The sequence below is a fragment of the Pinus tabuliformis genome, chromosome 1_1 (genome assembly GCF_031772625.1).
Source record: "Pinus tabuliformis cultivar Carrire ecotype Pingquan chromosome 1_1, CPIR1, whole genome shotgun sequence".
NCBI classification, from domain to species: domain Eukaryota; kingdom Viridiplantae; phylum Streptophyta; class Pinopsida; order Pinales; family Pinaceae; genus Pinus; species Pinus tabuliformis.
Window position 1 is genome coordinate 662,333,194 of NC_142297.1, and position 26,533 is coordinate 662,359,726.

Below are 26,533 nucleotides of genomic sequence, written 5' to 3' on the forward strand. Positions count from 1 at the left end.
TTTGTCTCTGTCTTTTTTTTAGCCTAAGGCTCCAAGGGTTTTAAGACCCCTTCTTGTCAATTTTGGTGGTGTAATATTCCACCTTAGTTGACACCATTCCATATTTTCTCTTTTTTCTGGCATAGGAATACTATCTAGAAAGGACACAAAATTATGTTGGGTTTGATTCCTTGTTTTGGCAAAGGAACATCATTTGAGAGATAGTGAGGGTTTCTTTTTATTCTTGAACAAGGTTTCTCTTCATCGGAGCAACAACAACAAAAAATTCACCTTGAAGCAGGTTGAGTTCTTCTCTGGTCTAGAATCTAGGTAGAACTTTAAATCCTATGACCCGGGCATCAGCCCCACACTAGATGGCTTTTCAGGAAACAACTGAATTATAGAACCGAGGACATGTGAATTGTAGAGGGTTGATGGCCAAAAGGCGTATAAAAGGAAGACCAGCGTCCTGTGAGAAATGATGCTTAATCTCAAAGTTGGGGTCCTGATATACTTCACAAAGACCTTTTCTATGGCTGAAGTGGAAGGTTGAATATATTCGAAGGGCCTAAATCCAAAATCAGTGGCAAAACTTTATGGCGGAAGACCACTCCTATGATTCCTAAACCTTTCAAACAGACCTGGGGCCTCCATCAAAGACAGGAATAGGGTCAAGATACTTGGAAATCATCCGTTGGAACTAGGAGGTAGGATTCTTCCAAGCTAAATTGAGGAACGTGTTGTCGCCTGGATTGTACAGGCCCCGCGACAACGCTCAAGTCAGGGGCTGTCACCCTGATCCCCAACCTCTCCATTCCAGTTGTCTCCCAACAATAGGCTATGGGATGTAGTCCCTATGGAAATGAATTGAAGGAAAACAAGTTGGGAACCAACCTGCCTGGGAGACACAGTTGAGTGGCCTAACTACTTCGTAAAAATTTAGCAAGATTAATGATTTGCTTAGATTTAGAGTTTGAGACCAATGATTTATGGAGTCAAGAGTTCTTGCTTATTATAAATTATAACCAAGTAATCGGATGGACAACCATTGTTTGTATGTTTAGCTAACCTATATGCTTATGCAAATCCTAGGATCTAGGTCTAATTCAAAGATCTTAGTTAATTTTAATTATATGCCTAGTCTAAGTATGGCTTTCCCTTAACTATTTTGAAGTTGGACTCCACAGTAGGTTCTGGGAAGGAGGCCAACAGGAAGAAGGCTAGGGCATGATTAATGATACCTTTTGTTGCCCTCCTATCACCCGATGCTTTCGACGCTGCAGAAATTGTGGCTCTGACGATTGCAAGGTCACCATGTTAACCACCGAAAAGTTCCCAAGCCCTCAAGTTAGGTGAGAAGGGTTTCCCTAGATTTCTATCAACCTAGCTTATGCTAGGAAGTAAGTTTTAATGCAAGCTAGATCAAGGATGCTTATGCAAGAGATTATGAGTGAGATTATCTTGAATTAAAATTGTTTATGTTACTTAAGTACTTAGTGTGAATTAGTGTGAATTAGCTTATAGCGAGAGTACTTAACAATAATGAGATGACAATCTTGAACAAGATAAATTGCTTTAGAGACACCAATGCAAAACTTCAACAAATTCTCACAAGATGTAAAATGTCATTTTTTCAATAATGTTCGATACCACTTTAAAATAGACTAATCACCATTCAAGATAGCCAAACGAAAACTTAGATGCCAAGATTTGGAGTAATTACCAAAGACAAAGATGCCAATTAGATTCCAATTATCCAAGATCATATCTAGAGCTTAAATGTAGGAGTGTTATGGGTGTCAAATTCTTGAAATTTTACAAACTTAGAGTAAGCCACACAAGTGTGAGAGCTCAATAGTTAAATCAGCATTAGTACCTCAAAAAATGTCAACGCTTATTAATGTTATGACAATAGTAGAAAAATCACCGTGAATTATAAAATTTGTCCAACATATGAAGTACAAAACTTTCCAATGACCAGCAGAAGTAAATTTATGTTCTAGCTTACTTTATGAAGATGTATTCAGTAATATTTCAGACCTGTAATAAGTCATTACAATAGTAAATTGACCCACAGATCAGCAAGCTAGAGATGTCAAAAACACTGCCCAATATACCCAAAAATAGAAAAACTCACCCAACTTGAAAAAAATCAAGTTTGAGGGTTTTTCGCAGTGTTCCACAAGGACGTGTCCCCCAAGGTTGAGTGCGCGCACCCCTCGCACCCCACGCACCCGGGACAGGAGGACGTCTGGAGAAACGTTTCCCCACGTCCCCCTTTTGGGGAGACATGGCAAAACGCAAGGGGGGACGTTTCCCCAGTGTGGCGTCCCCCCTCAAAATGGGCTATGCGTCCCCCCTTAAATTGCTTGTAAACAATGATTTATGACAGGGGAAACTTAGTATTTGATCATATTGCCCTACTAATGCTATGCAATTCATGGTAATGTTAAATTCTTAAAGTAAAAGTGATGTTCTCCTTTATCTTTCATTTTCATCCTTTTACTTAAATTTTTAACATTACCATGAAATGACTCAGCGTGTTTGAAAGTGGTTCCGACCTCATACGATTTCATATGCAGAAAGTAGAATTTTAGATCTCACTCAAAATCCAGAGCTTTTCAGGAATTCAGGATTCGATGGATTGCAATGTTTCCATTGCATTATGTCATGTACAAGGGTATGGAATTAGTATTTAGTCAAGAGCACCAAGCCCTTTGTGTACTTTAGAGTGACTTTTAGACTCATCATTCCACTATTTTTGAGTTTAGTTATATCAATTTACTATTCCAGTCTTTATATTTCAGTATCTATTATAGTCTATTTTTCTTAGTACTAATTAGATTCTCGAATGATGAATGATGAATTTTAATTTTAAATCATTTTAGAATTTAGAATGATAAATGAGGAATTTAATTTTTAAATCAATGTAGATTCTAGAATGGTGAATAATGAATGATGAATATGTATCAAAGTATTTCATTAATGAATCTCGTGGTCTACGGATGAATCATGCATCTATTAGTAAGGATGATGAGTATGGATCAATGTATTTCATTACTTAATTCAATTATGTATCTACCATTGTATTTATGCTTTCGTTATTGAATATGAATTTGAACTATATATATATATATATATATATATATACCCCCCCGTCCCCCCCTAAATTTCCCTAAAATTTGAGAGTACTCCCACATGTCCCCCTCGTGCGTCTCCCCGCACCCACGTCTCCCCATCCCAGAGTCTTGGTGGAACATTGGTTTTTAGAGAGTGTGATTCAGAAAATTTCAGATTTGATCTATTTACTACAACAGTGAATAATTGACAGATCAACAAGTTAAAGCAGTTACAATCAGTGCCCAAATTGCCTATAAATAGAAATATTTACCAAAAATTGAAAATTTCAAGTTTTAGACCCTTATTAAGTGTATGCTTCAGAAATTTCAAATCTAAAAACTTCAGTTATGGAGTAAATACTAGCAAGCACAAAAATTAGATCTAGGCTATAGATCTGAAATGCCCAAGTGGCCAAATTTTATGAAAATGAAGATTTTGAATTTTTAAACAATGTTGACCATGTAGCATGTGATTTTAGGGCTTAATTGTTATTGATTTTATTGTTGTACTAAATTAGAGATAAAACTAGGGTTTAGAGGTCAAACCCTAGGCCCAAGGCCTTGATTACTTGCCCAATTTTGCCAAAATTTCTCCAATGTACTTAACACCTGAAAATACAAGATTTGAACCAAAATTGTTGCAAAACAAATGGTTAGGGATAAAATGCCAATCTTTTGAAGAAACTCTTGTTTGCAATGAGATCTAGCCCATGTAGGGCTTATGGCCTTCTTAATGCTTGCAAAATAGATACAAAACACTAACCTCTTAGGTTGAATAAGGGCTAAGGCCTTCAGAAAATGGGTCTTTCCCCAATTTTGAAAATAAGCAACCTGCAAAAATAGCCTGAAAACCTTAGACATCTAGGGTTTCTGAGGTCTCCAATGTTAATTTCTTCCTCAATCCTGAAACAAAGTTAGAATAGAAACCCATATAACTAATATAAAAAAATTAAATTTCAAAACTCCAAAACCCCAAATACTGTACAAAAATTCAAAATCCCAAAACCCAAATATATACAAAAATACTAAAAATCCCCAAACCCAAGTTAGAAAAAATAATTTACAAGTTAGATCTACAAAATTATTCACAAGATCTACAAATATACAAGAGTTTTTAAAAAAAAAAAAAAATTGACAAAAATATTTTAGTGGAGTTTTTTTCCTTTGAAGAATGGCTAAAAATACTTTAGAACCCCCAATGTATACAATAGCCTTAGGGAAGATTTAATCCACCATAGAAATATTTGGAATCCAAGCAACAGTGATTCTTACCCAAGTTTGTGAACTTGGAGGTCAAGGCCTGAAGTACCTGCAAGCACTATGAATTTATCTCAAAATAATTTGTTAGATCACATGCCGAATCAAACCACCTAAGATTAGCCCAAAACTATCAATAGTATGGTTCTATCTCCATCTAATAAAAAAACAAATCTTACCAATATTCAGCACAACATAGAGATGCTCGTAGTCAGCACATACCACAAATCAAGGAGCAAGAACACCTTGAACTACACCCAAAGTCTTTATTATGATCGAAAAAAATAGTTCATAGTTGGGCAATAGTTACAAAGTTGCTTCAACAAAAAATTTCTAGCCAAAGATCAAGATGCTAGAGACTCAAATGACTCTAATTTATAGATATATCCTCCAATTGGAAAAATAACGGCTAGTTTCTTTGATCCTTGTCAAAATAATCTTCGTCGTTGATAAACACTTCAAGATCTTTTAATCTTGACCCTTGATTTTTTTATTTATCATTTAATTCCATTTTTATTAGCTCAAAATTGATTATTTTGAACTAATTCACTCAAAATTTTGACTTTGACTTAACCACCAAAGTCCAAGGGTCCAAATTTTCTTGAAATATACAATATTCCGTTGGTGAAGGACCTTTAAAAATTGACCCCTTTACGACCCACGAATTTTTCCACTTGTGGAATTAATTTTTCTAAGACAATTTAATTTTGACTCTAATTAATTAATTTTCTGGCTTAGGATTTAATTTTATTTTTCTAGAAAAATTAATTAATTTACACATGAGGGGATTTAATTATTTTTCCACCTTCTAATACATAAGATTTTACATTTACAACTCTCAAAGGGGGAATACACATTTGGCTTAGACCCTCAAGACACATAACCCATCTACGACACAATATGATCTAGTAAACCAAGTGATTTGTAATAAAATAATTAAGCCAACTAGCTTAAATTATTCCCAAATCACTTTTACATCAGACTCGACTAAAAACACTAGGACTCACCTAAGATTTCGACAATAAATTTCACCCTAGCTTTGGGGTTTAAGCTGGAGGGAAAAAACTCTTCCAATTAGCCATGTTTAGAAATACATGTAATCAGTAGGGTTAAAAAACCTCCCAGGATGAAATTCGTCATCAAAATCATAGGTTTACCTAGGTTGTTACATATATTCAAGGTCTTACTAGGATCATTTACATTACGTATAGACTGCTGACAAATGATCTGATCTTGTTGAAAAAATTTGGCACTTCTGCTTCCTTGGAACTTTAACAAATTCGGTGCAACAAAAAGGAACCAGGAATGAGATGCCCACAACTACCTTCTGAATTTAATTGTACCTTAGATGTCCACACAAAAAGGCAAGGATTTATTCTAAGATAAACAAGGTTCCTCACTGATCACATTACGTAGCATAGTTCGAGTCGGTTGTATAATTCTCTAGTTGAATTTGTATTAGAATTTGATCAAATTGACGTAGTATAGTTTGGGTATGCGTAGTAATTGTTGAATCTGTGGAATTCAAAATAATGGGGATTGTATTTGGGGTTCCTCATTGATCACATTACATAGCATAGTTCAAGTCTGTTGTGTAAGTGTCTAGTTGGATTTGTATTAGAAGTTGATCGAATTGACGTACTATAGTTTGTGTATGTGTAGTAATTGTTGAATCTATGGAATTCAAAATAGTGGGGTCTGTATTTAGAACTAATTTAACAGTGAAATTTGGACCAACTGAACATTGTTGCATTTTTGAATGGTTGAAGTATAATAATATTATTGTATTGTGGACTGTAAATATTTGAAGCTCTATTTTGTGTTGAATAACTGATTAGCTTGTGAAATAAAGAAATTTGTTATACTTCTTAAAAATCTCTAGCCAGAAATTACCCTAAAATATTACAAGAACGAATATCTTTTGGGTAGACCTATTTGTCTATGGTCAATTTGACCTTCGTTTTTACTAAAAAGATTAGATGTATCTCTTGTTGAACTGAATAATTTCTCTGAGAAAAAGGTTGTTGGGTTTTCTCCCATGTGGGTTTTCCCATGGTAAAATGTTTGTGTTTCTTGTTTGGTTTTCTCTTTATGATCCTATTGAAAATTTTGTTCTATTGTTGAAGATCTTTTGTATAATTTCTTAATGATGAATGTGAATACAATAAGATTTAACGTAAAATCATTAGAGGTAATTACCCGCTAGAAGACATATGAAAAATCAACCCAAGAAACAAGTAAATTTGCACATGTGAAGTGCTCTACACTATTGACACATGTCAGCATCCAAAGTGACGATGATCAACAAACAAGGTTCCAAGGCAAGAAGCTCTAATTCATCTCCCCGGTCATCTAACTCATCTTGGTCCACCTCACATACCTATCAACTCGCTCAACCCAAGCATCCTCAAGTCAAGTATAAGCCTCCAAGCAACTTCATATATTCTAAGGCTCAATGTCATCCTCTAGAAAGCCCAACACTCCTCTATAAGGCATCCTTCAAGAAAGCAACATTTCTCCATGTGTTGGCTACATGAAGAAGTCACCAAGCTCCATAGGTCTCCAGCACTCCAAGGAAAAATGTCATGCAAGCATCCATACAAGTTCTAACAACCAAGCGTAAGCCACCTCCAATGTGCAACTATATCACACCAATGGTCAACCATACACCATGCACCCCACATTTGATGAAGCACCCCAACACATTAGGGTAGACACTATTGGAGTAATCTTGAAAGCTAACACTCTTTGTCTTCTCCCTTTAGAACTCAACCAAAGCTACCATATGCATATGCAAATCTAAACCTATTGCAATCACAAAAAAAATCACTATCTTCTTCTAAAAAGGCATTATCACCTATCCATCACATTTCTCCACCGGTAGGCTTACAAGTCAAAAAAAGTCAATGCAACATGCCTAGAATACCTCCAAGAAGGTATACTCACCCTCATTGAAGATTTGGATGTTGCTACTTGCTCATGTGCAATGTTTTAAAAAACTGTCGTCTCGGAACCGAGTTGGTCTGAGCCAGGCCTGAAAATTGTGACTCAGCCAAGTAACCGGTTCGGCCGGCCGGGTTAATACTGAGCCGGCCCAGTTGTTACAGAGTCGGCCGAGTCCATATCAACCCGGCCAGGTTACGTATAGCGACCTGATCACTTTAAAAAATGCGATTTTTTTAAATTTTTTTATTAATTGCTGAGTGTGGGGGACTCCAAAGCAATTTAGTTTTTGTTTTGTTGGTCTTTGGGGTCCATTCCCCTCTCCCAAACCCTATTTAACCCACTCAACCCCTCTCATTCTCTCACAACCATCTCATGCATTTGAGTGAGAATTTTAGTGAAAGTTTGTGAGGAGTTGTTGAGTTTGTTTTTGGAGCAGCAGTGAGAAGTCTTGGGCAAGCATTGTAGCTGGAGTGAGGAGCTTCTTGGGCAGCCATTTGGAGCAACATTGAGGAGTTGGTTTCTTGGAGCAAGCTTGAGGAGGCAGTTTGTGCCTAGAGGTATTTTTTTCACTTGTACAAATCTGTTTTTACTTATTAAATTTTATGTGCAAATCTAGAAATCCTAAAGAGTGTTTTTTGTGAAAGAAATGAAAATTGAATCAATGTTTTTTTTTTTCATTTTCAGATTGTTTGCTTTCATTTCCAAGTCAAAAAATGGCATCTAGAGTGAAAGATGCTGCTTGGGCATATGTTGAAATGGTTGAAACTCAAATGCATTGCAAATTTTCCCATAGGAAATTTAAGGAAGGTCTTAGGGGCATTAATAGGCTGAAACAACACTTGGCAGGGATTAGAGGCCAAATTACTCCATGTACCTCACTAGAAATTGGGGAGATTAGGAAAGAATTGTTAGCCAGCTTTGAGAAGTTTAAAGAAGATAAGGCTAGGCAAAAAGAGATGGAGACTGAAATTGGGAGGAAAAGGAATATACAAAAAATGATGGCTACCAACCCCCATTTTGATTTTGAGGGTTCTTCCTCTATCCCTTGTACTGATGCATCCAACCCCTTCCGATATGCTCCTCCCTCTTTTGAGTCTATTCAAGAAAAGGGAAAGGGTAGAATGAAAAAGGGTGATATGAATATCAAAAGTTATTTCACTCCCTCCTCTCCATCAGATGCACATGGTCCTCAAGCTAGTAGAAGTCAAATGCAGCCCACTTTAGATGACCATTGGAAGAAAGAATTGAGGGAGACTGTTTGTGATTACATAGCTAGATGGTGGTATGATGCGGATATCCCCTTCAATGGTTCCCGTTCACCATATTATGAGCCTATGTTTGATGCCATACATGCTGCTAGAAAAGGCTTCAAAGGCCCTACTATGCATGAGCTAAGGGGGTATCATTTGCAAAAAGAAATTTTATCCATTCATGACTATTTGAAAGTTTCAAGGACTCATGGGCAAGAACAGGATGTACCATCATGTCAGAGGGATGGACTAATCAAAGAAATCATACCATCATAATCTTTCTTATCTTCTGCCCACGGGGAACCATGTTTTTAAAATCAATTGATGCATCTGATAAGGTAAAATATGGGCAAGTGTTGCTTCAGCTATTGGATGAGGTTGTTGAGGAGGTGGGGGTGGCTAATGTTGTTCAAGTCATCACAGATAATGCCTCTAACTATGTTCTTGCTGGTAAATTGTTAGAGGAAAAACACAAGACCATCTTTTGGACCCCATGTGCTGCACATTGCATAGACCTCATGCTTGAGGATATTGGAAAATTAGATTGGGTCAAAAACACTGTAGATCATGCCAAAAGCATAACAAAATTTATCTACAATCATTCATGGATTTTGAGCCTCATGAGGAAACACACTAGGGGCAGGGATATTATTAGGCCTGCCATCACTAGATTTGCTACTCATTTTTTGACATTGCAATCTATGCTTTCACAACATAGAAACTTGCAAAAGATGTTTTCCAGTGAAGAATAGAATCTAATCCAAGTGGTCTCACAAACTGGAAGGCAAAGATTTGAAAAAGAAAGTTAATGAAGAAATATTTTGGAGAAAGGTAGCAGAGATTGTGAAGCTTGTTGAGCCACTGGTTAAGGTGTTGCGGTTGGTGGATGGGGAAAGATTGGCTATGGGCTTCATTTATGAGGCTATGGATCAAGCAAAAGAGCAAATAAAGAGGGCATACAAGGATAAAGTGGCTAAGTATGGGCCCATTTGGGCAATCATTGATGAAAGATGGAACAATCAACTCCATCGCCCTATACATGCAGCTGGGTATTTTTTGAACCCACGGTATCATTATAAAGCTAAGGAGACAGGAGCTTTGAGGGGGGAGGTTAGAGATGGACTGATTGACTGCATTGATCGCATGATCCCATTGGAGTCTGATCAGCTGGAGATACACCGACAGGTCACGACCTTCACCAATGCCTTGGGTACCTTTGGGAAGAACCTAGCAAAGATTGCAAGAGAAGCAGATGAGCCAGGTAAACAAAAATTTCAATTTTCAAATTCTTAATAGTTTTTTTGTTAAATCGTTTATAATTTGAAAGTTGGATATAATTTGTAATTTTGTTGAGCTAACTCATTACACTCCTATGTTTTTTGTAGCACAATGGTGGGAGGCTTTTGGTAGCCATTGTCCTGAATTGCAGAAGTTTGCAATTCGTATTTTGAGTCAAACTTGCAGTGCTACTAGGTGTGAGCGCAATTGGTCCGTCTTTGAGAGGATTCACACAAAGAAGAGAAACCGTTTGGATCAAAAACGGTTAAATGATCTAGTCTATGTCCAATACAACCTCTGGCTCAGACGCAACCAATTGCTGAACAAAAGACCTGATTCAGATCCCATTGTGTTGGAAGACATTGATCCAACATCAGATTGGGTAGTGGAGAGTCATCCAACAGAGTTTGCTTCTGATGAGGATATGGATTTTGAATTACAGATGATAGCATCACTCGAACATAATGTTCAGTTGAATGCAGATCCTGATCCACTTGTACCAGCCTTAGCTTCACAACTAGCAAGTCCTCTAGTTGCAGGCGCTTCCTCTACTCAGCGACAACAGAAGTGCAGTCGCATATCTCATCTATCTCAGTGTGCATCTGCTGCACAGCCTGCTAGTGCTACCACTTCTACCGTTGCAGTTGGAGATGATGATGAGGAGGAGCCATGGGGCCCCCTATCTGACTCTGATGATGATCCAAAGATTGATCCACATGATCTTGGCTCCTCTGGCAGTAGCTACTAGCCAGTAGTATTGGTCACAGTTTACTTTTGTTGTAGAGGCCATTTCTAGCCTCCTTGGTTGTGTGTTTTTGTTTTGATCATGTATGTATTGGATAGTGCACTGGGTGCCATTTTGATATAATGGATATATTCATGAGCCTACTTTGATCATATGTTGTCTTCCATCTATATCCTAATGCTGTGTGTTTGGAAACATGAATGAAAATCTTTAAAATTATGTTTTTTTATAAAAAAAAATAAAAATAAATAAATAATATTTAATGTATTTTTTACAACAACTGAGTCATTGAAATCGAGCCGACCGAGTCGATACCAAGTCGAAGTCGGAGTCGAAGTCGACCCTCGGTCGAGTCAGTGTCGGAGTCGAAGTTTTAAAACATTGCTCATGTGCCTCCTATAATGTCTAGGGGGGACACTACTTATTGTTGAGAAATCTAGGGCATTAGTGTTAGTTGATTTCTCTTTCATTAGTGACTTCTTGTGAATGCTTTTTACCTCTTTAGATTAGGATCTTCTTCATGTTAGATTATTAGTGTTCTTCTTCATCAAACAGTAACCAATGCATGAACATAAAAACAAAAGAGACACATCATGTAGGCTATAAGCCATGGCCAAAACCTCTTAATCTTTGAGAGGAAAACCCACGCAAATTCTTCTTCTAGAGATTCCAATTAACGAATACCAAGACCGAGACCCTTGACCTATTAGTTGCTTCCAAGATCAAGACACTAGCTCTCTTAATTGTCTTCTCCTTCCTCCTTTCAGTTCCTCTTACAAACTAAGATCATCTCCTTTCATAACACACTTGAGTACTATATCATTGTTTTGTCACCAAACTGTCCTTACTAAAGCTTTAGCATGACGTTGTAATACTTCTCTTAATGGAAGCTCTTTCACATCATGGCTTTATACATCATACTGTTCGAGATTACATACACCATGGCTTCTATACATCATATTGTCCAACATCTGAACTTCATACTATCCGAGATTACATGGAGACATATCCTAGCTTCTTCACTGTGGAGATCCTAATCAAACCTTCGTTGTCTCTTCTTTTGCTCGAACTGTATGCTTTGATATAACACCCGAAAACATCCCTCAACACAGAGATCCAAATATTGTACTCTCCATCGAAATCATCCGAACTAGTTGACTGTAACTAGCACCAAAAATATCAGAGTTGTCCAAATTCTGCATTGTGTTATGCAAAGTTCCTTGCCCTGGTATATATAGTGGTTGGTCCTCCATAAATGAGACGACATGTTCATCCAAACAGGCGTGTACCTTTAACTGTGAACCAACATGAATTCTGTGTTAATATCGAAGTCGACATAAGGAAGAGAGCTAGTGCTTGTCGTTGGAGAGCTTCTAGACAGTCCTATTAACTCAAATACATTTGTTACATGCCCAAGAAGGGCTCTTCATACATGACATAGACTCTTTGACTTTTAATGACCAATCATAAGGCTCTCAATGGGAGCCATCTAAAAATAAAATCACTTGCTCATGAAACCCATGAAGCAAGCATCAAAAATAATTTTATTTTATTCTTTTCATCATTTACAAAAATCATAATTACATATCACTATGAATACCGAACCTAGTTACACTTTTCAACACTTATGTCCAAGATAAAGATTGGAAAATGAAGATTGTTGGAAATATTATTTTTGGACTTTAAATGCCCAATATGGATTCCCTAACTTTGACGGCATTTTTACTTCAATTAACTCAGATAGGAGCATGGGATATATGGTTGGAAAGTTCATTATCAGACCTTTTCAACGGTATATGGCACTCACTCTAACTCCATAGATTTGAGGAGGTATGAAAGATTTCATCCAGATGACCCAACCAAAGGACAAGTAGGCTAACTCAACCAGTTTTACAAGTCAACCTCATGAGTGAATGTACAAACATTATAAATAAAGCGCATATAAGTTCATTTGAACATAATCTAAGCATGAAAAGGTTTGAGGTCAAAAGAGGAGTTGAGGAATAACTTTTAGGGAGGCTTGGAATCTAAAGGTGGAAGCAAAAAGGTGCAAGCAAACTTCTTTGTATGAAATATCTTGTAGGCACTAACCACAAATTGAGCCTAAATTCAAGAGCTAAAACAAAACAACGACACAAGATTGAGAGAGGCTTCTCAGTAAGCGTGTGCTGGGTCCGAGAGAGTGCAATGAGGCTGGTGATCAGTTTTTCAATCTGTATTTTCTCAGTTGGGCCATTATCCCAAGATGGGAGCCTAAGTGAGTTTCATGATTAATTTATTAATGAAGAACTATTGATTAGGCAGAAATCTATTTATGTGTATGTGATTTATATTGAGTATTTTTTCTTCTGCTAATTTTTTGTGTTAGGAATCTAGTCGTGTATTCATTCAATATTTAATTGTTGGGAACCGAGTACCGAGTGTTGGGTTCGAGAAATTCTAACAAATACTATTGAGGGATTTAGTTCTTAAGGCCTTCCTAAAAACCATTGCTCTCTACTATTAGTTTTTGTAGCATCAAACATGTTCTAGTATCAAAACTTTGTGGAGAAGCTAAAACACAGGAGTTCTCCATAACCTAAAAATAGTTTTTGGAAATTCCACCTTGAAGTGTCTCAATTAGATTATTAGTCTATTTTTTTAATATTTCTTAAGTCTAAAACTTAGGAAAAGGGGTTAATTAATCCTAATTAATTGAGATAACGTGTGAATCATCTAGAAACTCACACAGATCGACTCTGATATGATCTTAGCCCTTGATTAAGTGTTAATCTTGCTCGTTGGAGTCACAACAGAAGATTATAAGGAGAAGTCGAAGGGTAGATGGAGAACATACACACAGAGTTCAATTTCCTTGGAGAGTTCAATTTCCCAAAGTGCAGCAGTTAGTTGCAGGAAGAATTTGAGCTACAGAAGGGAAGCACAGATAGAGAGGGGTAGGGGCAGTGATCTGGAGGAAGTTTTCCACGTCTGGAGAGGTAGCAGCAAGAGGCTGAGCTATTCCCAGTGAGGCAGTGCAAAGGACTGAGCAGTCAGCTTCAGAGGTCAATTCGATTTAGCTGTGGGAAAAATCGATTCAGCTTCTAGAGGCCTGGAAAGTCTTCCAGAAGGTCGGGGAATCATTCTCCTCAACAGAGATAGGCAAAACAACATGATCAGAATGACTTGACTGCGCAGAAGCTAGCGTGAGGGGTCTAGGAGTACGAGTTTCTAAAGCAAAGTTGTGTCGGAGTTGCTTGTGGAGGAAGTGAAATTCCATTAGATAATTTTGGCCAGATTTTCTTGTTGTTTGGATTGCCAGTTGGGCATCCATATATTGTACTCAAAATTTCACTGTGCTTAATAATATAAAACCCTTAGTTGCTGCACTGGTTTTCCCAAGTTGGGTTTTTAGGGGACAATTGTCCAAAAATAATTGTGTCAATTTTTGTGTGTGTGCCAGAATATTTCTTTCATTCCATTGATATTATTTTACACAGTTTTATTTGTGAAGGTTGCAGTGTGATTTATTTGATATTTGTTGTAGCAAATAAATTGTTAAATTACAATTAGAAGAATTAATTCCAGCTGTTGCAATAGGATTTCAGACTTGAATTTTCACATGGTATCTGAGCGTGATTGATCAGCAGGGAAGCTCAGAGGCGAAGGAAGACGAGTTTCTGGAATTTGTGCAAAGCCTGAGCCAAGCAGATCGAATTGCTAGGGGAAGTTCGATTTTTCAGTGCAAGTTAGCAGAAAAATTTGGCTTGCTAGTTGAGTGACTCCAACAGGTAAAGGGAGAAACAACAGCTCATATTTTCGCTGAGCAGATGCTTTTTTTGGGCGCAAAGGGTTTTGCAACAGCTTGCAGTAGCATAATCAATGTCAGGTAGAAGAGAAATAGCACACACAAAGGGAAAAACTCTCTAAGGAAATCTCGAGTTTTAGAGATCTAATTTTTCCAATTACAAATTAGTAGTAGCTGTGAGCAGACTTTCTCACTCCAAAAGGGAGTGCAAGTAGCAGATTCAGAAGCAAAGCATAAGAAAAGAGGGAGATTTTCGACCAGATTTAGAGATGGTCACAGCGGGGCTTAGAGATCAAGATTGGTTGGAGGGAGCCTTCAACTATCTCATCTGGAAGGCTAGGATGTCCTTCCTTCTAGATGAATATGGCCTGAAAGCCTATGTGGAGAATGTGGTAGCAGTACCCCAGGATGTCGATCAACTCAAGGAGTACAGGAAGGAAATGGTGAAGTCGAAGCGAATGAACTTCGATGGAGTTCGAGATCATTTAGTCTCACATGTGGCAGACAAAGGTATGACCAAGGAGATGTGAGATGCTCTCTCCGAGCCAGTGAAAGTTGTTTCTCCAGGAGAGGCAAAGGAGCAAAAGGATGCAAAAGGGGGAAAGCATAAATGCCTTCCTCACCAAGATTCAGGAAGTCTGAGATCAGCTTGCAACTGTTGGGGAGGCACCCCAACCCATAGAGCTTGTATAGTTGGCACTAAATGGTGTCTCAAATTAATGGCAAATGTTTGTCCAAAGTAGCTTGGGCAGAGACGCATTGCCTATATGGGATAAGATGTAGGCTGACCTACAGCAGGAGGAGTTGAGGCGGGCTCTAGTAAAGAGTACCATCAGTAGCAACAGCAAGGGCGTGAAGGGTGAGATGGAAGAAGAAAATGTAGCCCTAGCGTCTAAGGGTTCCAATGCTTCAAATGTGGTCAGTTCAATCACTACAATACCCAGTGTCCTCTCAGAAAAAAGGACAAGCAAGAGGAGCTGGAATAGGCAACAACGTCCACTGAGATTGATAAGTTGTCCTTCAGGATGGAGGAATATTTTGCGGTGTTTGCAGTTATACCTCCAAGAGAGAGGTGGGCCGATCTAGAGTTAGACCCAGAGCAATGCAAAAATGGGCAAGATCCTTGAGGTGTCCTCCTCATGGATCATTACCTTGCTACGGGGGCCCACATTATTCAGTAGCAGGATGGATCAGTGTCAATGATGCAGTCAGATTCTCGAGTGACAGTTGCAGACAAGTGGAAGTTAGATGCTAAAGAGCGCAATGCAGCGTTGGTAGCAGTGCAGAGTGGCATAGTGCAGATTCAGTAGCAGCACAAATTCTTCAATGGACAATGAAGTGGCTAGTAGCAATCAAGACTCGAGATAATGCATCAGACACCGTTGATTCAGTATTTAGGATGCTTCTCAGTTGCAAATGTTGCAATTGCAGTAGCAACAAATGAGAGTGAATTGTAGTGCAGATGCAAAGTTGGTAGTAGTATGGAAGTGTCAGCAGCATCACATATGTTTGCAGTTATACCTCCAGGAGAGAGGTGGGGCGATCTAGAATTATAGTCCCAGAGCAATGCAGAAATGGGCAAGATCCTTGAGATGTCCTCCTCATGGATCATTACCTTGCTACGGGAGCCCACATTATTCAGTAGCAGGATGGATCAATGTCAGTGATGCAGTCAGATTCTCGAGTGATAGTTGCGGACAAGTGGAAGTCAGATGTTGAGGAGCGCAGTGCAGCTACTGCATTAGTGCAGAGTGGCACAGTGCAGATTCAGTAGCAGCACAGAGTCTTCAATAGACAGTGAAGTGGTTAGTAGCAGTCAGGACTCAAGAGATAGATGCAGCAGACACCGTTGATTCAGTATTTAGGATGCTTCTCAGTTGCAGTAGCAACAAATGAGAGGTAGTTGTAGTGCAAATGCAGAGTTGGCAGCAGTATGGCAGTGTCAACAGCAGCACAAATGCAGCATCAGAGTTGCGAAGTAGTTGGTGGGAAGTGGCAGTCAGTCACAATGGCCAGTCATCAACAGCGCGATAGACGGTGATATAGAGACAGGGTGTTCTAGCAGCAGTGCAGCACTAGAACACCTTCCTCACTAAGAGGGAATGTTAGTTTTTGTAGCATTGGAGGTGTTCTAGTCTCGAAACTTTGTGGAGAGGCTAAAACACAACAGTTCTCCATAACCTATAAATCATTTCTCGAAATTCCACCTCAAAGTGTCTCAATTAGATTATTAGCCCATTTTTTTTATATTTCCTACATCTAAACTTAGGAAAAGGGGTTAATTAATCAGAATTAATTGAGATAAGATGTGAATCATCTAGAAACTCACACGGATCGACTCTAATATGATCTTAGCCCTTGAATAAGTTTTAATCATGGTTGTTGGAGTCCCAGTAGAAGGTTATAAGAAGTTGATGGGTAGATGGAGAACATACACACACAATTCGATTTCCTTGGAGAGTTCGATTTTCGAGACAGCAGTGGTCAGTTACAAGAAGAGATCGAGCTTCAGATGGGAAGCAGAGACAGAGAGGGGTAGGGACAGTGATCCCGAGGAAGTTTTTCAAATCCAGAGAAGCAATAGCAAGAAGCTGAGTTATTCCCAGTGAGGCAACATAGAGAACTATGCAGTCAGCTTCAAAGGGCAATTCAATTTAGCTATGGGAAAAATCAATTCAGCTTCCAGAGGCCCAGAAAGTCTTCCCAAAGGCCGGAGAATCATTTTCCTTAGCAGCGACAGGTAGAACGACTTGATCAGAGACAGTTCCACGCTAGACATCCAAGGGTATGCGCAGAAGCCAGCGTGAAGGGTCCAGGAGGACGAGTTTCTGAAGCGAAGTTGTGTCGGGATTGCTTGTGGAGGAAGGGAAATTCCCTTAGATAATTTTGGCCAGATTTTCTTGCTGTTTGGATTGCCAGTTGGACATCCATAGATTGTACTCAGAATTTCACTATTGCTTAAAAATATAAAACCCTTAGTTGCTGCACCAATGTTCCCAAGTTGGGTTTTTCCAGGGGAAAATTGTCCAAAAACAATTGTGTCAATTTTTGTGTGTGTGCTAGAATATCTCTCAGTTTCCAGTGCCATTATTTTCCGCAGTTTTATTTGTGAAGGTTGCAGTGTGATTTATTCGATATTTGTCGTAGCAAATAAATTGTTAAATTAATTAACAATTAGAAAAATTAATTTCAGTTTCTGCAATAGGATTTCAAACTTGAAATTTTCACATCTACCATAAGTGAATCTAAAACACATAAATTTAGCACTAGGATTTTCATTCAAACTCCTCAATTGATTCAATATGGCGGCATTTCTCTTTGGGTGTGTACATGAACTACCTCCTAAATCAAGGAGATGTGAATGAATGTCCACACCTCTTCCTTGGCACTATTTATCACGAATCATTGGGATTTAGTCATTGGACTTGTTGTCGCACAGATTGACACGACAACGCTCAGACCGAGGGCTGTCACTCTGATCCCCGATCCCTCCGTTTAAGCCTGTCTCCCGCGGCTAAGGGGGGTAGACCCTGTAAAATGATGAAGACCAACTGTCGACCAGTTGGTCGGGAGACACGATATGAAAAGCACTAAAATGGATTTAGAAATGAAAAGACCAGTGCCTTGTGGAGTTAATGTTTAAATGATTAATTACCAGATACTGCAGAAATATGATCTCATTAGGAGCAATCATTAACTTTTATCAAGTGAGAAAAATGCTTAACGACTTAGTGATACTCCAACAAATTAAGATTTCGAAAGATAAAGTGTTTTGAACAAGAGACCACATTCATGCAATTAATTATCAGCTGAAAATTGAATCAAATTAAACACTAATTCCCACGTTAAAATTTTCAATCTCAGCATAAAAGATGAAACATAGGTAATTCCCGAGTCAAGACTGAAACTCAAAATTTTTTATGCTTTTCAAATTTTTTTTTTTTTTATAGCAAAATTTAAAGGACTAAATTAAAATCTAAATAAAACGAAACTTAAACTAAATATAAATTAAAATCTAAAAATATAAAAATAAAACCTAAAACTAAAACAAAAAAAATGAAGTTTAAAATCTAAGCTTAAACAAAACTAATTAAATTGAAAAGAACAAATTAAAATCTAAAAAGCTGAACCACATTTAAAATTACAATCTATTTTAAATAACAACTAAAACATTAACTATACAAAAACGAAAGCCTAAGTCTAAAAAACTAATAAACAAAAATATAAAACAAAACTAAACGATTATTAAATCTAAACCTAATGAAACGTAACTAGGATTATGCTAGCCTGCGATAAAACAACAAAAAAAAATCAAACGCATCGAAATGAAAACCCTAGCCGTCAATCATAAGCTGACCAAAACAACGCATTGCCACTCCAGATATCTCTCAAATTCGAAAGCGATTTATGTTATCACCTGAGGCGCGTGACAGAACTCTGCAAACGATGGATAGCCAGCGTTGAATCTCTACAGTCGACGGCGCTGCTTTCGGTTTGAAGTGGATGGAACCTGCTACAATGCCGACGCTGAAACCCCTGTCCGTTGGTTCGATTGGAGACTGAGCCAGATCCCACTCGTCAGCTAAAGAGATTTGGATGACAGGCCCACGAGAATTTTGCAGTGATGATTATATGGCCACGATCTTGCTGTTTGCTGCTCTGAAGAATTTCTGCTAAAAGACTTTGACTGGGCTCGGATTTTCCAGAGAAACTTAGCCGTCAACTGAGAATCGCATTCCGCGCGGAGAGATCCTCGACATCATCCACAGGCGTTTTAAAAAAAATTATGCAGCAAACTGTAATGTATCTCCAGCAATAACATTTGCGTGACAGAGAGCCGGCTTGACGGCAGAGAGAGCAGCGCTTCACGATTTTCTGTGGTTTATCTGGCAAATTAAAACGCGAATTCCATTTGGATCTTGGGTTTTCTGCAACGCTTGCATTCAGTGCTCAATAGATCTCTGCGTTTCACGAATCCAATTCTTGGACTACTGACAGGGCATGGGAGCCACGGGCGAAATCTGATTTACCTGCCAAAAATAATTTCGAAATTTTTCATGTGATAAAATGAAACCTAAAAACCCTAAACCCTAATAAAAACTGCATAAAGCAAAAATTAAAACCCTAGAACAGCTAATTTAATTTACAGATTTGGCCCCTTAACAGCCAGATTCATCAATAAGCACGGAAATATCTTAAAGAACAGAAATTTTAGGTTTTCACTGTGAAGAACTTCAGAAAATCTCTCATGCAAATTAAAAAAAATAAACTGAATGATAGACCCAGGATCAAATCCAGCTGGGCTCAGCAAAAAATGCTTGCGGGAGTTGGCTGGTTCAGCCGAGAACTTCCCCGAACGCCCACTATTTTTCTTCAGAAAAAGTTTTCTGCACAGCTCAAAACAACCATCAATAAAGAGGGCAAAAATGCTGCTAGATCTCAAAAAGTAATGGAGATACCTGCCATTACTTTAGAAACCCTAACAACACTCAAACCCTAGCAAGTGAACAAGATACCTGTGCCCACAATACTCTACAAAAAGCTATTATTAATGGCTGAAAAGAAAATATGCAGAAAATTAAACAATCTCACAGCATTTCCAGAGAGTAACACCAGCTAAAATTTTGACCCCAAAGTCTTCTTTTATTAACCAGAAAACAGATTACAAGAGAGCTTCTTCAGTACCAGACTCACAGATCCTCCGTTTGAAATGACCCCCTAAGACCCTATTTAAAGGAAATGATCCCAACAGCTAGTTCGAGTGATCCATGTCGAAATGATCTCGACCGTCGATGAGGATCAAGACATCTCTTAATCTCATCCGTCGAAATTGTTAACTTATTATTAAAATAATATTTTGCATGCATTCACTTAAAATATTATTATTTTATTATTTTAGGGTTTTTGCTCTATTTTATGATTTTTTTTTTATTTTATTATTTTTTTAATTTTTTAATTTTAAAACTTTTTTAATTTTTTATTATTTTATTAAATGGATCATCGAACTAAGCCTTCAGAAACATCACCTAGGACCTAGGACTTAGGACTCATGAGGGGATTTAAAACATTTTTCAACCCTCAAGACACATTACATCATGACTTTTACAATTTACATCTCAAGGGGACAAACCCACTTAAGACAGACCTTCACAAATCACCCAGTTTCTGCGACACACTTATAATCTAGCAGATCAACACACTAGGATTCTCCTAACATTCTAATGACAAAATCCATCCCGGCTTTGGGGTCAGGTTTGAAGGAAAACTCTGCCGATCATGGATCGGTGAGACGAAAAACCTTCCGGGATGTAGATTACCATCAGAAAGTTAGGTCCACCTAGGCAATTTACATACATGACTCATGTCTGCTAAGATTATTTACAATTCATACATGCAGACTGGGTTTACAATCAAAATGATTAAGCTGTTGATGACTGCAGGATGGCACGGACATGTTGTTCAGGTGCTACCCCTTTCTGTCAAGAAAAGGGGGTGTACTGCATGGGTAGTTGACCGGTAGTGGTCAACAGGACTAACCTATATAAGACTTCTTAAAATAAGCATTAAGGTACATAATGTCATTTTGTGTCATTATATAGTCATTAATTGAAAATGTTAAAACTGTTGCAAGAGTCATATAGAAAACACTATCAAATCCCTATTGCATGGACAATCTAAGATAGCAAAAGCAACCATGAGTGGAATTAAGGACTCATAATTTCCCATTTTTTACTCTACCAAACAAAATTACACTTCAACATCGTTATAATGTCCATGTCACTTCCATAAAACCCTGTTAGTTCACATTTGAGGGAAGAGAACATATAAACATGTATATTGTAAGCAAAGCATGTTTCTCTATTCCATAAAATTTAGAATAATAAATTTGCTTCTTCATGGTAAGTGACACAAACTCGCATAGACTTAAACCCTAAACTTAAGAAAACATTCTATATGTTCAACTCACTCTCAAACAAATCTGTCTTGAGAAGAGATCGCAAGTAGGATGAGCAGCATGAAGGTCTTCATACTCTGTTTCAATATAAAATGCACAAGGCTATTAGAATGTTTAGATCTAGCAAGGTCTGCAATTTGTTAATTGAAAGAAGCAACTGGGTTGTAGAGAACTAAAAACAAACCTTTCATAACAGCATTAAAATTGTAAGATTCGCATTCTTTGCCCTCCAATCTCTTCATTGATACAAGTAGGTAAAGCTCTAGAACTGATGCATCTGCTATTGAACAACTTAAGTATTAAGAAAATCATCCAATTTCTACTTGTTATGAAAAAGGGAAGTGCTACTATCATCAACAACAAATCAAAATTTCAAAAGAAGGCCATATACATGCCCTCATATTTTTTATTAAATATACTCAACATAATTAATTGACGTCTAAAAGATATTAACATACGCAATTTGTTTCTTGTATCCAAACCTCTCTTCAATACAGCAACGTGAAAGAGACTATAGAAATACTCTATATTTCAAAACAAATGATAACTTTGCCATTTATCATTTACAAGGCAAAGATAAACAACAGATCAAATACTGCTTATGATTGATAAACCTAGCAAAAGGACACTTGTGTCCACCTCAATTACATACAGCCTAAATACTGTCATGCATGAGGTTAAAAATGAATATATTGAGCCTGCATAGCCCAAAACCACAATAAGAAAAAAGCAAATCCATAAACAATGCAAACCGTAACAGCTAGAAGGAATGATGACATTTTGATGAACTTGTTGAGCACTAGTAAATGAAAATTTTGAAAGGAGGTAACCATCTGAGAACACGTGTGAGGCACACATAAGTGGTGTTCACTGACTCCTGAGTTACCAAGATACGAATCCACAAAATTTTTGAAAAGCCAAGATCCATACACAACAGAAAAATATAAAAGTATTTTGATAAATTTAAACCATACAGTCAAGAATCAAAAAAATTCAGGGATCATAAAAGAAGAACTATAACCAAAAAAAGCGTTCTCATATTAAGAAGCAATTTATTATTCTAAACAATGTCTATGATGGATAAGAAGGGTTTCTTTATTGCTTTCCGGAATGGGAAGGTACTAATCAAACCCAGCAGATCTAGCTCCGATGAGGGACATGTCACAGGCATTAGAGAAAGCGACATGTATGGGCTAAAGGGCACCTATTCGAGCAATGGCACAAAACAGAGCAGTGACAGAGAACAAGGACCAAGCAACTCTGAAAGTTGAGCAGCTCAAAGGGAGTCAGCCATCAGGTTCAGGAGGGGAGGTACAGTCGACAGTCTCCTTCAAATCCATCAAGAAGATCTCTTGGTACGAGATGAACTTACTGGATGTTTAGGAGCATGAATATTCTAGGAACCAAGCCAAGGACATCAAGATTTCGAGGATGTTTCCAGACCAGATGACAATGTTGGCTGCCAATTCAGAGGGAGTAGTCATGGCAATGGATGCAATTCCAGGATTGAAGTCAATTCCAAGTGGCAGAAGTACCTCCCTCACTAAGAGGGAGTGTTGATGTTTGTAGCTCGGGCAAGTACTTTTGCACAAGCCTAAGTGTCTAGGCATGCAGAAGTCGCCCAAAGCCTTCTTAGACACTTGCTCTAGTGTGAGAAATTTGTTTGTGTAACTTAGCCTAAGTTAGACTTAGGAAAAGCACATAAGTATTATGTTTGTTTATTGAGCTAAAGTAATCTTAGGAAAAGTAAAGTACATTACTTTAGCAATTTTGTTTTAATCTCAACCCTTAATCTGAAGTGAGCTGAGATCTAATCTCAACCATCAATCACTTTGGAGATTAGAGTTAGGGATTTAGCCCAATGTAAAGTTATAAAAGCAAGGCTAGGGAGAAGGAGAAGATACCATACAGTAGCACAAGATTGAGCAAGGCATCTCAATGAGTGTGTTGGCTCAAATAAAGGGGCAGCAATGAGATCTAGATCAACCAAGGAGGGCTTGATTAGTTGGATCAAATCCAATGTTGTATGTATTTCCTAAATGTAAGTCCTCTCCCAATTAATTGGCCAAGGGAGGACAGAGTATCCAGCCCCATAGGCTATAGTCTTGATAAAGGGGGGAAATCCAATTTCCAAAATGTTTGGGGCGACATTGGGTGAATTTTAGGTCGGTTGGGACAAAAAATCCCAACTTGGGGGTTGTATTGCGACCCCTCACATCTGAGAAACCCCTTGAGGGAATCTATAAATAAAGGAGAGTTGGAACTGTTGACCACTACGTGTCAACTACCCATAGCAGTACACCCCCTTTTTCGCAAAAGGGATAGCACTTGATCGATATGTCCATGCCATTCGATTGTCATCATCAACCCGATCATGTTATGTTGTAAAACTAGTCTGCATGTGTAAATTGTAAATAATCTTAGTGGATCTGTGGCATGTATGTATTTTCTTAGGTAAACCTAATCTTCTAATGATGATCTACGTTCCGGAAGGTTTTTGTCTCACCGACCCATGGTCGGCAGAGATTTTCTTCAGCCTAACCCCAAAGCTGGAATGGATTTTGTCATTAGAATCTTAGGGAAATCCTAGTGTGCTTCGAGTCTATGTAAAAGTAATTTGGAAATAATTCTAATTATTTGGTTAGGTTATTACAAATTTCTTGATCTGCTAGATTATATTTGTGTCGCAAGACTGGGTAGTCTATGAAGGTCTATGTCAAATGGGTTTTCCCCCTTGAGATGTAAAATTGTAAAAGTCATGATGTAAAGGGTCTTGAGCGTTAGAAAATGTTTTATCCCATCATAAGTCCTAGGTTCTAGGTGATTTTTCCAAAGACTAAGTTCGAGGGTCCAATAAAAATAATAAAATTAAAAAATAATCAAAAAATAAAATAAATTAAAATTTAAAAATAAATTAAAAAATAAATAAAAATTTGAAAAATAAAATAAAATAATAATAAGTCAAAGTTTTGAGGAAATAAATGCAAGATTTTAATTTTTTAATATATTAAAATGCATTTAAAATTTCGACGGATGAAATTAAAAGAGATTTTGATCCTCATCGACGATCGAGATCAATTTGACATGGACCACTCGCACTAGCCATTGGGGAAATTTTCCTTTAAATAAGGTGTCAAGGGTCATTTGAGATCATTCGATCTTAGAGTCGTGTGCTCAAAAAAGCTCTCTTGTAGTCATTTTTCATGTGCAATAAAGAAACACTTTGGGGTTGAAATCTTGCTGGTGTTACTCTTCTGGAAATGTAAGATGTTTTACTTCTGTGCATGATTTTAATTTCAGCCATTGATGATAGCTTTATGAAGAGTGATTTCATACACAAGTATCTTGTTTAGTCGCTAGGGTTTGAATGGTAGTTAAATTTTTGAATATGATGGCAAGTATCTCCATTACATTTGGCTTTTAGTATCGTTTTCTCCTTCTTCATTAATGGTTGAAGTAAGTTGTGCAAGAAAATCTAGATTTTGAAGATCAACAGGCGTTTGGGGAAGTTCTCGGCTGAACTAGCCAACTTCCGAAAAGGGCATTTTCTGAAGGGCCCAGCCAGTTTTGATCCCGGGCTTATCATTTGAAATTTTTCTTGTGAATGCATGAAGGGTTTTATGAAGCACCTCATATTCAATTTAAAATTCTGAAATTATTTCTGTGGCATGCTGACAAATCTGGCTATTTAGAGCCTTTAAATTGTGAATATTGTAATTATTTTAGCTGGTTTTAGGGTTTTAGCTTTGTTTCTTGCTTCTGAGTATTCTATTTTTCCATTGCAGGTTGCAGATCCGAAGAGGAAATTTTTGTTTGAAGCCAGATCTAGGCCCTGGAGGGTAAGATCTCGGCTCAGGATCAGTTCTTGTAGGGTTTTTCTAAAAGAATTCCAGGGTTTTTTTCAGGCTATTTGTTGTTGCCCAGGATTTCATTTTTTGCGGGAAAAATTCAAAAAAAAATTGGGTGTATGTTGTCCTGGGCATGCAGTAGACTTTCCATCCATTTCACACTTCATTCTCAATCTCCCTACGCTGCCACAACTCCTCTGCGTGTTCAGTTTGCTGCCATTCTGTCCCATTTTCTCCCTTACTTCTGCATTCTCTCCTAATCCATTGTTGTATCTATGCTGGCCATATGTGTGCAGCTATCCGCATTTCCTTTCTTACTTGCAGATCTGCCCATTCACACGTCCAACGTCAAAGCTTCAAGTCCGTTGGACCTATTTTCAACGCAGTTGTCCATAGCCACTCAGAACCCTCGTTGTCCCCTTTCTGTCAAGTCCATCCACGCAATCAACCTGCAAAAAATCAAAGGACCCTGCTCTATATGCAGAATTCCCCACCATACCCTCGGTTCTTCCTGCGTTGCTCTTTTACCCTTCGCTGCTCACCATATTATGTCCTCTGCGTGCAATCACCTCTTCTCTACCCACGCCTCTCCTAAAACCCTCACACTGTGGCACACAGTCCCCATCCACCAAATCCTCACGCGTCTGCTGCCATTCGAAATCCGCAATCTTCCTTACCGATCTCGCTGCCTCATTTCCTTTCACCGTCCAGCTCCACACGCTATGGCTCCACCTGCAAATACCCACATTTTCCTATCCCTACACAGCCCCTTCACCATTCCACGCAACTTGCAAAATTACTGCCATTCCCTCATCCGTCCAAACCTGCACACCACTCAGCGATCTCCATCATCCCTGCATCCCTTCTCCATTCCATCAAGCCATCCCTGTCCGCCGTCGAGTTCTGCCTGCAGCAAATGAACAAATCATTCGAAATTTTATGCTATGCGTAGTTCATCCTTCATTATGAATATGTGCGTGATGTATTTTTTTTTAGTTAGTTTCATTAGATTTTAACATTTAGACTTTAACAAATAAACAAATAAAAGATTTTAATTTCGATTTTCGTATTATTTTGTTCAGTTAGGATAACTTATAATGAAAAAATCATAAAAAGTTTTAAGTTAGGTTTTAGTTTAGACATTTTTAGGTTAAGGTAGTGTATATTTTCGTTTTAAAATTAAAGTTTAGTTTTAGTATTAGATTTATTTCTTTTCAGTTTTGTTTTATTTAAATTTTGAATTTAGAGCTATAAAAAATAAAAAAAATCCCAAAAGCTCCTTAGTTTTTTTATTTAGTCTTGTTTTATTGTAGAATTTAGTTTATATTTAAAAAATAAAAAATAAAAAATATATATAAAAAGGCATAAA

General features: G+C 37.8%; 1 protein-coding gene across 3 annotated transcripts in view; it reads right to left on the minus strand.

The window, feature by feature from the left end:
• Positions 1 to 26,533, minus strand: part of LOC149215132 (origin of replication complex subunit 4-like) — a 357,573-nt gene that overhangs the window by 48,505 nt on the left and 282,535 nt on the right. For all 3 annotated transcript variants that reach the window (XM_089392537.1, XM_089392536.1, XM_089392535.1), the window contains exons 14-15: positions 21,501 to 21,593; positions 21,329 to 21,393 (exon numbers count right to left, since the gene is read on the minus strand). In XM_089392537.1, the coding sequence (XP_089248663.1) occupies positions 21,329 to 21,393; positions 21,501 to 21,593 (158 nt within the window). The remainder of the gene's footprint in view (positions 1 to 21,328; positions 21,394 to 21,500; positions 21,594 to 26,533) is intronic.